This window comes from Idiotropiscis lumnitzeri, chromosome 3 (genome assembly GCF_059441095.1).
Source record: "Idiotropiscis lumnitzeri isolate Australia: NSW breed Sydney's pygmy pipehorse chromosome 3, RoL_Ilum_1.0, whole genome shotgun sequence".
Classification (NCBI taxonomy): Eukaryota; Metazoa; Chordata; class Actinopteri; order Syngnathiformes; family Syngnathidae; genus Idiotropiscis; species Idiotropiscis lumnitzeri.
Genome location: NC_142393.1, coordinates 20,215,936 through 20,228,305, shown reverse-complemented (window position 1 = coordinate 20,228,305; position 12,370 = coordinate 20,215,936). Strand labels below are relative to the sequence as shown.

The 12,370-nt window shown below is 39.3% G+C and overlaps 2 protein-coding genes across 9 annotated transcripts in view; one reads left to right on the top strand and one right to left on the bottom strand.

Annotated features, from left to right (window-relative positions):
- ubr4 (ubiquitin protein ligase E3 component n-recognin 4) overlaps positions 1-1,520 on the bottom strand; it is a 46,877-nt gene extending 45,357 nt beyond the window's left edge. For all 8 annotated transcript variants that reach the window (XM_088289379.1, XM_088289380.1, XM_088289381.1 and 5 more), the window contains exon 1: positions 1,391-1,520. In XM_088289379.1, the coding sequence (XP_088145505.1) occupies positions 1,391-1,515 (125 nt within the window). In that variant the 5' untranslated portion in view covers positions 1,516-1,520. The remainder of the gene's footprint in view (positions 1-1,390) is intronic.
- A 2,535-nt stretch (positions 1,521-4,055) lies between these two features.
- Positions 4,056-12,370, top strand: part of emc1 (ER membrane protein complex subunit 1) — an 11,938-nt gene continuing 3,623 nt past the window's right edge. Inside the window, exons 1-18 of the mRNA XM_088292307.1 lie at positions 4,056-4,261; positions 5,648-5,775; positions 5,886-5,951; positions 6,025-6,118; positions 6,204-6,332; positions 7,088-7,214; positions 7,316-7,465; positions 7,534-7,701; positions 8,068-8,139; positions 8,230-8,328; positions 8,453-8,549; positions 9,237-9,353; positions 9,744-9,943; positions 10,529-10,678; positions 10,776-10,937; positions 11,023-11,142; positions 11,912-12,049; positions 12,160-12,333. Of these exons, the coding sequence (XP_088148433.1) occupies positions 4,170-4,261; positions 5,648-5,775; positions 5,886-5,951; positions 6,025-6,118; positions 6,204-6,332; positions 7,088-7,214; positions 7,316-7,465; positions 7,534-7,701; positions 8,068-8,139; positions 8,230-8,328; positions 8,453-8,549; positions 9,237-9,353; positions 9,744-9,943; positions 10,529-10,678; positions 10,776-10,937; positions 11,023-11,142; positions 11,912-12,049; positions 12,160-12,333 (2,283 nt within the window). The 5' untranslated portion in view covers positions 4,056-4,169. The remainder of the gene's footprint in view (positions 4,262-5,647; positions 5,776-5,885; positions 5,952-6,024; positions 6,119-6,203; positions 6,333-7,087; positions 7,215-7,315; positions 7,466-7,533; positions 7,702-8,067; positions 8,140-8,229; positions 8,329-8,452; positions 8,550-9,236; positions 9,354-9,743; positions 9,944-10,528; positions 10,679-10,775; positions 10,938-11,022; positions 11,143-11,911; positions 12,050-12,159; positions 12,334-12,370) is intronic.

Below are 12,370 nucleotides of genomic sequence, written 5' to 3'. Positions count from 1 at the left end.
AGAAATCCGACGGCTATCACCAACCTATATGGGGCACTTGAGCGCTGTACAATACGGTGACAGCCAAATTATTTTATTTATTTTTTAGCACCCTTAATTTCCGATTGCACGTTATTGTGAAATGTGCCATATAAATAAAATTGTATTGTATTTCAGGACGTTGTTGTGTTGTTGAAGTCGATAGCAACAGTTTGTGAAGGCAAACGGGCCCGAACTGAGCCAAATCAGCCGTTATGCTGCGACAGGCTGTCGGGAACAACAAAATAAAAGCGTCCCCGGGTATTAAAGTTAATTTATTATTTAGTCAGGTTAATCAGCAAGGACTGCAGAAACTGGAAAATGATCCTGATCTTTTCAATCAGTTATGTTGCAGCTGGGAGAGATGGAAAACAGGGAGGACAGCAGACCTCGAGGAACAGGATTAAAAACCACTATTCTATTAGATGACAATCTCATAACTAGCATGTGTATCTGCTTTTTCCCCAAATTTGTTTGGTGGTGTGCCATGAGATTTGTTCGACCTTAAAAAAACATGCCGCAATAAAAGTTTGTGAATCACTGGTCAAGACTGCTTTTCTTAAATTATCTTTATTGAGAAAAATATATTTTCTTTAACGGAAAAAAAGACAATTGTAGGCGAATCCCAACTTTTGAACGGTGGTGTATGTTTTCATAGATATTTTTTGAACAATACTTTTTCTTTATTATGCTTTACTTCTGTAAAATTGTTAAAGATCTAAAGAAGTTTTCTCCTAAAAAATACAGAGAAGAGTTGAGGGTTCCCACCTACTCACTGACACAGGCACACAAATGAATTGGCTATAGAATAGATAACATGCTGAACTGACACTACGGTTCACCCAGGCGAGTCTGGAAAAGACAAGCTAGCCATTCAAAGCCAATCTTGTATACTAAACATAGTCATGTGTGTGGCTATATTCCTCGTCACATTATCCAGACCTTTAGGCAGGCCCATTTGCTAGCTTGATTAGTAATGTTTGGTTAGCTAGCTAATGATGAAGCAGATTTTTCTTACATTTAACCATTACGTTGTTAAGGTGTATATTCGAACACGCATAAATAGGTTCGAGTCCAACGGCGTACTATAGTTCAAATAACACATTATACCGACTTAGGTTAAGATTAAAAGCATTTTATGTAGTTACGTTAGCTAACGCCAGCAGCTGACTTGATGCCAATGCAAGTTAAGCTCAACTAGCCGCCTAGCCACTAACATTAGCTAAGCAAAAGCTAAGTGGCTGACGTTTCCCCATCCAGTTCCACTAGCCAGGCTACGTTAGCAAGCTAGCAAACCAGCGCACTCTTGGGTGGATGCGACCGGTGTTCGTGCAAACGCGAAGCCGCGACGAACTGACACGCGTCCGCTTACCTGTTAATAATGGATCCGATGAGCTGCGGCAGCTCTTTCGTTTCAAATGCGGTGTATGAAGCCGATAAAAGCGGCCGCACCGCCGCTGTCCATTCGTGTTCCCCATTTCCTCCGCTCGACGCCATCTTGAAATCCCATAGAGGAAAAAAGCTAGTTAGGGGAAGAAGAACCTGAGTGCGTAACTTCACAGGGGGCGCTGTCAGTCCGTAAACGCTCCACGCCAAACTCGTTGCGATCCTTCGACATTTTCTTTCTTACACTTGAACCCTCGAATTCACGTCATAAAACGTGAGTTATTACGTTAAATGTGTTTCTGTCCACCCCAACCTTTTTAGTTTTTCTGTGTGTTTTTCTTGCCAATGTAACGGACAAAGAGAATGGCTCAAATTATAAAGAAATAACAGCAGTAATGACTACGTAGGGACAATTTAAGGTCTGTAGAAGGAATCAAAATAAGTAAAGCTATCTCAGAGAAGTTTTTTGAAAAAAAAAGAAGAACATTTCAATTAAGCCCGTTCGTCAGCAGTAGTGCTGTAGTTTATTCGACGTAAATAAAATAAAAAAGTAAATAAAATACAGACCTACATGAATATCTCGTTGATCATTTAGCCCCGTTGCTTCAAAACGTTAGTTTGTCCGCCATGTTGGATGTGGCGGATCTGCCACTCATATTATTCTCAACCAGTAAAATGATCGGGTATAAGACGCAAAAATATCCAACTGCACTTAATATATATTTTTTGGGGAGGGGGGTAATTATTTATTAAAAACAATTCATAATTGTTCGTGTGTTCTTGCCAGCACTGTAATGTGACATTGAAAGCAGTCCAGTGCATACACGACCATTTTTCCTCCGCAAACGACAAAACTGGTGATAGCACGTCCTTCCGACATGGATAAATGTGGAACCCGAGAGCAGGAGCCCCGGGCAAACCACCCGTCAGAACAATAAACGTCTACAATGTTTTTTCGCTTTGCACAAGATGTTCAAGAGCTCCCTAGGATGGCAATATTTGTTGCTTAGGCTTTGTTCATGTTTGCATTTATCATATTTTTTATATTGAAATAAATTATATATTTCACTTTTTTACAAGGATACAAGTTTAGTTTTAAACTATCATGTCATCAACCCATTGTTGTGCTAGTTATCGCTGTATGCATAGGAAGCCCGCAAACCTGTTTTCTAGGTTTGGTCATGTGATATTCTGTATATCGTGGATTCAATGCTCTGACTAGATGGCCGCATGTATGTACAGCATATCCACCTGTTGCCATTCACATAGAATAGCTTCATATTGAACTACAACCAGTTTTATATATTAAGTACATTTGTGAGTAAATTTGAGACAAGGTCTGATTATTTTAGAAAGTCCTTCATGACATTTTCGTTATGCGGTGTGACGTGAAATTTTCCAATCGTAAAATAATAACAAGTGGACCGGATGACATACAGTAGCTACATGCAGGCATGCAAAGAGCGGTCTCGGAGAAAAAAGTGGGCACCTCTTGTGCAGGGGTTAGGCTCGGTGGCTTGCACAACCCATGCCCAAGCATGTTTAGGATACAGGTAAACACCATAGGAACATTTCGTCAATGTCAGATGGAAGCATCACATGTCCAAATCAAGTCAGGTTCCTAATTTTTCACAAATTGATAGTCATCAGTCTGTTTTTTTTAAATAATTTTTTATTATTACTGTTATTATTATTATTAGTAGTAGTAGTAGTTGTAGTATGTTTTTTTGTTTTGTTTTTACATGTTTTTGACCGAGCTAAAATGTTGCAAATGAGTTTCCATCCTGATAAACATGCAGTATTTTCGGGGTTTTCCTGCAAGATAATTTTTTTCGAGATGCGAGGGTTCCACCCGACAGCAGCGATTTGTGTTTTTCCAATGACTTCATGAGTGTTACCAATGTATATAGAATGCTTCCCGGGATAATAAATCACATCATTTTAAATATAAATATTTCATCTGCGTCAATAAACCAGATCTTGAAATGAAGGTGTGAATGTGGGTTTTCCGAAAGGATTAATTAATTATTCAGTCATACCAAAATGGCCCTCACTGAGACCAAATGGCTGAAAAGCCCTTCCCTTTTGACTTTCTTCTGATTTCACTATAATTTTGGTGTATTGTAGTGTGCTGTGGGTAGGTTGTCTAAAAATGCTCTTTCAGAAAAAAACACACTCCGTAAATTATACTCTTTTGAAATGAAGATGCTGGTCCCATTTATTTCAATCCAACTTGACATGAACGTTGTTGCATCAAATGATGCACATAAGGGACTCCATTGCATAGTATTGGCCACAAAGGCAGCAACTTCTCATCGCAAAATGGTGTGAAAAATGATAAGCATTAATAATCTAGTAAATTCTGGCTTTGAATGCCGGTTGGCACGTCTCCAAGCAACAAATGAATGAGGCATGCCACATTCAATATGGTGGTGACCTTGATTTACAATTCAGCGCTACCATTGATATTTAAGTATAAATCTATGTGTAATCCAATGTTACGGTATAAAAAACGAAATTCTACTATTGACTTGAAGCTGACGTTTGGAAGATGCTTTCGAGCGTTGCGATATCACTGAATCGTGTTGCTGCAACTCAATTATGACGCGTGCATGTGTTTTTAGATTACTGCAGTCTGTAGTTAGTGACCATGAACCCCCCAAACTACAGGAGGCAGCACGTCTCGCGACACGAAACGGAAAAGTGAAATCATCCGACTTCCTGCTGTCTTTCCCGAAGAGTGCAGGACAAAATTGATTGTGGCAATGGCTAAGCTTTTTTTGCTGTCGTTCAAAGTGATTGTTTTATGCCTCGCCGTTGACGCCGTGTTTGAGGATCAAGTGGGAAAATTTGACTGGTAACAAATGATATTGCAAACGTTTGAAAGACGTGCGCTTTCAAAAACCTTAAGTGTAGCCTAGACATGCTAATGCTAACACCTGCTTGGCTGCGCCAGTTAGTGTGTGGATTGTGCAGTGTTCTGTCTTTGTATGTGGACCGGATTTTTTAATCAAAGAAAATGCAGAGAATGCCTACAACACTGACTGCGTTATTATTTGCGTTTTTTTTTAACGGTATTCAGGAACTTTAATGTGTAATTTGATCTGGTAATGTGATAGTACTTGTGGATCCGTTCTCGTATTTTGTTGATTTACTGAGTTGACAATGCACGGGTTGTCAAAATGTAATGTTTTAAAAATAAAGATATTTAAAAAAAATATATTTTTACAAGCCGATATTTATTTATATTTCTCCATACGTACCTTTTTACTACGAGTAATGCAATTGTTTTAATATTTTTACAAGACAGATAAAATTGGACTATTTTTTAATGTAGATTATTTTCAAATATTTTTTTTATAATACAGAACTTTTTGTAATATTTTTATTATGCAGATAGTATTTTTACTACACATATACTACATTTAATATTTTACTTCACAGATACTGTTTTTAATATTTTTACAAAACATGTGCCTGCTTTGCTCACAAATTACGGGACACTTTTTAAAAAAAATGATGCACTAAGCACTGCCAGAAGTGGATTCGCTTCCGCCAAAGTAATTGTCAGTAACTGGGTCAAATACTGACGCACCTCTCAGTTTGTCACTGACGGACACCCGTTAAACAGACGGGTTGTTTTTTTGGGAGGGGCGACGGACTGACGGACGGACAAGTCTTAAGTGACAAATTTAACAGACGGGCTGACTGACGGACTACCAACTGATACTAACAATTTGGTTTGGCTTGAAAAAAAATGACAGGCTCGTCAAAAACAGTTGGGCACCCAGGCCGCTGCCGGCTGACGAATGACTATTTAAATATCTAAATGTATAGGCTCTGTCGTGTGGTACTCTTTAAAGGAACACATTTAATTTGTAAAATGAAACATCAACATTCCAACAGTGTAATTATTGTCATTTTAGAACAGTACAATATCAGTCATGTGTCTTCCTTTTAGGAAATAGATTCAGACCAGTGTTGTGTTGTGGGCATTTTTATGTAACAAAAACCACTAATCCAGTAATTGCCTTTTTTAAAAATTTTTTTTTGTTTTTTTAATTACATTTTTTAGTTGCTCTGGATCCATCTGAATGGCACTGCAAATTGATGTTTTGCCAAAACATATAAGTATCTAGAACATTGTCCCTTTTAAAAAAAAAAAAATACATTTTTTTTTTAAACTGCTTATTCAAACATTACAATGTCACCAGAAAACGATCATATTCATTTTTCAAAACAGGAGGCAGCAATATGTTGGAAATGTCCGCTTTGCACATTTTGATGCACACCTGCAGTCATCCAAAAAGGTGATTCTGGCAACCGAGAAGAATGTTTTTGCTGCAGTGAACACCAGGACTGGTGAACTTTGTGAGTATCTGTTTTTTTTTTTTTTTTATACTGGTCTTTTGTGCGCTACATTTACTGGTTGTTCTGGCAAGCATCTTTTTCGAGAGGGCTTAATTTTATGTCTCTCACAGTTTGGCGGCATGTGGATAAGAATGGGCCGGAAGGAAACATCAATGCTCTTCTGCATCATGGACAAGGTGAGTTTGTGAACCAAAATGCTTACCCTGAGCTTTATAAAGTGTTTACTGAACATTTGATTTTGTCTACTAGATGCTGTGCTTGTGGTGGGAAATGGCCGTATACTGCGTTCCTGGGATGTAAATGTTGGTGGTTTGAATTGGGAGATTGTCCTGGACTCTGGCAGGTGACAGACAGCCTGACTTGTGTAATTTGGCACCGCATTGTCAATACTGTTGTCGAATGATGTCTGTTTTTGTTCAACTTTCCAGTTTTCAGGCAGCATGTTTTGTTGGACAGCAAGACATTGTGAAGCATGTGGCTGTTTTAAAGAAAACTGCCTTGTCTCTTCATTATCTTTCTAATGGTCATCAAAAGTGGATTGAGAATCTTCCAGATAGGTAAGCATGCCAACTGCGGTAAACCGGGATTCACTGTTCAGATTTGTGTTTTTTCTGTGATGTCCTAAGATGCCTCCAAATTCTGTCAAATGGTGCATTAATTATTGGTGTCAAGGAAGTAAGCTGAAGTGATCCATCTCGACTGAGTGGTGCTTTTTATGTTGTTATTTTTGGCGGGGCGCAAGTTTGTGTTTTTTGAATAATTTTGGGGGGTTTAAAAAAATCATTTTTCCCCTCCTCAATCCATTTCAGTTAGCATAAATTCTACATAGATTTTTGCTATTTATCCCCCACTCTATATTTTATTTATTTATGTCACGTAATGTTAGACTCAACAGAATTACGTCTACGCCACACTTTTTGGCAGAATTTTGTCAAGTTGAACGCTTAAAAGACTAAGTCAAAGTTTAACGAGTTAACTGTAATTGAAGTAAATAAACTATTTGTTATTAATTTGTGGCCTTTCTTTTTGCATAAGTCTAACCTATAAAACAAAAACATTTGTGTCTAATAAATCTAGTATTGTTTATTGTAATCCAGATATTGTTTTTGCCTGTGTTTGTTTATAAATAAGAAAAACAAATTGCATATTTAAATCGCAATTTGCTTATTTTTCAAATTCGTTAAGCCCTAACATGTACTTTACAATATTAACAAAAAAGATTGCTACATAGGCGTGGGCGGTACCTTAGTTTGCATTATGGATTGGAAATTAACACATGACCTTTTTTTTTTTTTTCTTTCTGCCATTCCAGCGAGACAGTGGATTACCAATTTGTGTATTCTGCCGGAACTGGGGAAGTGTATGTATTGGGAGTCCTGCCTCATTCCCACATCGCTATTGTTACTTACAGTGTGGAAGATGGAGAAATAATAAAGCAGGTATTCACAATTTAATGGTAGTGGTATCAAAGCCTTTGCGGTCGGTCATACCCAGACGATATTCACGGCTTTTGATCGACATACTTGGATTGCTTGTTGAGGTTTCAGTGGAAGCACCTTGGCTGTCCAACATACAAGCCAGCTGTGCCATGGTTGGCCCGGGAATATTGACGTGCGTGGATACCTCCTCAACCTCTCTCTACACGCTAGATCTTCATGCGCAGTCGCAGATGACTCAAATCTCTCTCCAGGTATTCGCCTGAATAAAATACTCTCCATGGTATTGTTTATTTGTCTCAAACCGTTTCCTCGTCTGTAGTCGCTGGGACTTGATGTTACGCCCGACTGCCGTCCAGTATTGGTGTCCAACCAGCCCAATCCGGCCCAGCATCCACTCTCTGAGTTCCTCCTTCAACTCGGTCCTGACCATCACCTGCTTCTTCAGCTCAATAATGGACAAATAGTCACACTGAGGGATTTCAAGCCTGTACGTGTTAAAACATGCAACACTGTCGCACACAGTTTAGTACATGTTGCAGACCCTTCTGGCTTCACTGTACTCTTAATTTTTTTAATCCTCAATTATAGGCTGTTAATGTTTGTATTTATTGAGTGATTATTTAAAATAATGGTCCCTGCCACCACTGGTTTGATTAAATTAAAAAGTATAATTTACCATGCACATATGTAAATCATGCTGAAACTTGGGATGAAATCAACTAAATGGCAATGGGACACATTGTCTACAATCAGACATTTCTGGTTCCTTGCATGATTTTGATCTGTTTGTCTCGATAAAACCCTTATTTTCAAAGAGTTAAGAAAGAACTGTCACCTTTGTCTTAATTTTCAGGCAATGCTGGCTTCATTTGCCACCACCGGAGATAAAACCATCATTGCTGTTATGTCACCCAAGAACAAAACTGTGAGTTAGTGTGTCATTTGAATGTCTTGTTTGGCAATTGGAATCTGTCTTAACGCTAAACTCTGATGTCACTTTTCTTCCTTCTCTTAGGCCTGCAATGTTAACTTGTTCAGTGCAGAAACTGGACGCCGACTTCTTGACACAGCCTTGAATGTTAACATCGATCCCAATGGTGGCAAACCAGAGAAGGTGAGGGAATATTTTCTGATTAAGATTTCCCGGTTAAGATCAGTCCCTGGATTAGTTGTCTGTTGATTAACGTTGGCCTTCCATGCATCCGGTGCCATGTGGTTATTTTTGTTCTGTCTTTCAGCTGTACGTCCAGACATTCCTGAAGAAAGATGACTCTGTTGGCTACAGAGTCATGATGCAGACCAAAGACCACACACTGAGCTTCATGCAACAGCCAGGTATTGACGTTGCTTTGGAGAAGGGACAGAATCCTTGCTGCCATTTGTTAGGTTTTTTTTGGTTACTAAAAGTACTGATAAATAGAAAGCATCCCTTGTGATTATTGTTCCCCCTTCACCATTAGTCACTGTTTTAGATACAAAGATACATTATCGACCAGAAATAAATCAGAGTAGTAATATAATAGATTGATGATTTTTTTTAATTTTTTGTTTCTTTAGTGTATGCAAAATTTGCTGCATGGGCAAGTTTCAGCTATGCCGCCACTAGACTGTGTTAATACTGATTTTCCCACTGAATAATAGAGAAATTGGATAAACTAAGATGCTTTTTTTTTTGTATTATTAGTTAACAAAATGTGCATGTGAGGTGCAGGTATTATTGTTGTCCACTTGGGGTCGACATCATTGCGTTCTTGCACTAAAATATCTGTGACTTTGCATGTGTAGGGCTTTAAAAAGCAGTGGCGTGAGTGTCAGTGAATTAAAGCAGAGTTAGCTATTATGAGTTCTGTTTAGTGGCTAACAGTTGTGGTTATCGGGATGGACTCTGAATTACAGAAGCAAGAATAAAAAACAAACCCTCTTCAAATAAACTCAAATTAATTGAGAAAATCAGATCAGGTTTTGTGGAGCCTGACAGTTGCCTTCTGTTCTGTCACTTCAAATAAGCGTGTTTATTTTCAGGGCGTGTCCTGTGGACCAGAGAGGAGTCCCTTTCAGACGTTGTGACCATGGAAATGGTGGATCTACCCCTCACGGGAACGCAGGCCGAGCTGGAGGGGGAATTTGGCAAAAAGGCCGGTAAATGTCTCCGCCGTTTCCTTTTGAAGCACCGAAGCCTGCAGCGTTCTATGACTTAGAGCATAACGCAGAGTCTGTGAACCACTTGTTGCCTTTAGCTTCACTTTTTCTTATGTCTTACTTTCTTGCTGCGCTTGGATTCAGCCATTCAAGGTAAAAAGAAACTATCTCAGCCCTTGCAATTAGTATACCGTAGATTAGCTTCTTCTGTAGTCCATCTCATAGTTTTGTCTCTATTCACATTGTTTTCCGATCTATAGCCTGCTCATCTGATGAAGTAAAACAGGCTGCATTTCCACTACATGTCGAAATGCCAATTCCGATCTGAAAATGTCTTATTCCATGCTGTGTTTTCTTTTCCACATTGCCATAACGCATACTCTTGTCAAGATGGCCTGGTGTCCATGGTGCTGAAGCGCCTGTCCTCGCAGCTCATCCTCCTGCAAGCCTGGATCGGTCACCTCTGGAAGCTCTTCTACGATGCCCGCAAACCTCGCAGTCAAGTTAAAAATGACGTGAGCATTGAGACGCTGTCCAGAGATGAATTCAACCTGCAGAAAATGATGGTTATGGTCACCGCATCCGGCAAGGTACTCCATGGTCTCTTGGTTCTTGTTTTATGCATTTGTCGTACCGAGGGCATGACGGATTCCTTTTTTTCGGTCCCATAACGCTTACAACGATTAAGATATGAATTACAGCACGAAAATTTGACTTTTGATTACAATGCTAAATTCCTTTAGCATTTGTTCAACTTTACTACTAAGAGCAAATTGGATGCGTTTTGGCAGGTTTTTGGGGTGGCGAGGATTATTATTCTCTTACATTGTGATGTGTGGAAAAAAAAAAGATTTGAAAAAAGCTAATGCCAGCCAATTACTACAGCGACGGTCCCAAATCACCGGGCTGGTCCGTGGGACATATGGTACCAGCGTACAGAGAGACTGAACAAAGAAAACTTAATTTTGAAAATTAGGTGCAATCCCCTTTGCAGCAGTACAAGAGAAACTGCTCGAGCTTTTTGTAATATGGTAATGAAATAATCCCATAAAATTGCAATCAATAAAAACAGGAGAGCAACGCACCCATGCATTTTTTTTTCCCTACTGGTCAGTGGCGCTGATGTCACTCAACTTTGAAAGCTGTCAGTCATTTCCTCTTTCTCATCTCTTCAGCTCTTCGGCATTGACAGCAAGACGGGCACTATTTTATGGCGCCACTACCTGGAGAACATTCCATCCAATGCAGCCTTCAAACTCATGGTGCAACGGACGACTGCCCATTTTCCTCACCCCCCTCAGTGCACACTTCTCATCAAAGACAAGGTATGCCGCCACATATTCTCAGATAAAGGGAGGATTAAATGCATCAAGTATCTCTTTTTAAAAAATGCAATTTCTGAGGGTTTTGTTTTCTTACCAGGACACAGGCTTGACAACGCTTCATGTTTTTAATCCCATCTTTGGGAAGAAGAGCCACGTTGTCCCACCTGCTCTGCCTCAGCCAATACTTCAGTCGCTCATGCTTCCACTCATGGACCAGGATTATGCTAAAGTCTTGCTACTTGTCGACGACCAGTATAAGGTCTGACTAGACTCTAGCACAAAAGAACTTCTCCTGCTGTTGTAGAAATTGAGTCACGGCTGTTGTTGTTTTGTTTTTACCACAGGTGTCTGCCTTCCCCTCCACAAAGAATGTCTTGCAGCAGCTCCAGGAAATGGCTTCTTCTATATTCTTCTACCTGGTGGACTCCAGCCAAGGCAGACTGTCTGGATATAGGCTGCGAACGGCAAGTGACTCCTGTATTTCTGTAGGCTTGTTTTTTTTTTTTTTTTGTTTTAATAATCGATAGTTCATTTGTCCATATTCTTTTTTTATTGTTATTTATTTTTATCAGCTTCTTATTTCAAAGCACTTAATCACTATATTCTGTGTATTTTACAACTCCTCATGCAATTATTTTTCTGAAAAGCAACTTCAATTTCTGATTTGCACGAAAAAACGAGTGGATCATATTCATTACGATTCATCGGCTCCCTCTGCTATGTGCTCCTTGGCCACTGAGGGGCAGTATACTACAGACTTGCTATACATGAAGACTTCCCTAAACTTCTGTAATATTGCGCATTTTTCTCACATGAGAAAGAATATATGCTTGTGGCTATTAAGTTGCGTCATGTGTTGTTAAACCATTTGTGTTCAATCATCTGTTGCTGTAAGGGTTCTAACTACGGCTTGACCGATAGGGATTTATTTTTTTCTTTTTAGGCCAGTGCAGATTTTGTTATTTGGCAGAATAAAAGTAATAACCATTTAGTCGGACGATTTATTAAAAAAATATATACATACAATGATGTGGTGATTGAATATCTTTACCTTATGTAGTAAAGTATAAAATAACGGCGAAAATTATTCAGCTTATTTTGACCTGAGTGAATATTGATCGATTAAATTGACCAGGCCTTAGTTATAACAATGTCATTATTTGTTCGCATTAATCTATACTGACTTTACTAAGACAATGGTATGTGGTCACACCACTTATTTTGCATCCTTAGGATTTGTCAACTGAGCTCATCTGGGAGGTTGTTATCCCCACAGAGGTGCAGAAAATTGTCTCGATCAAAGGGAAAAGGCCAAATGAGCATGTGCACTCCCAAGGTCGTGTAATGGGAGATCGCAGCGTCCTCTATAAGGTCGGTACAAAAAGGATACGTTTCTCTAGCCATGTTGGTCAGAAGGATTTCCAGCAAGATTAAGACAAGACACATTGACAATTTGTTATGATTCTTCCTGCATGCCATAGTACTTGAATCCCAACCTACTGGCAGTTTTGACTGAGAGCACGGACATGCACCAAGAACGAAGCTTTATAGGCATCTTGCTGATCGATGGGGTGACTGGTCGGATTATCCACGAGGCGGTTCAGAGGAAGGCCAGAGGGCCAGTACATGTTGTGCACTCGGAAAACTGGGTGGTGGTAAGCCTTGCTGTTTACGTATCTCCTTTGAGCTGTT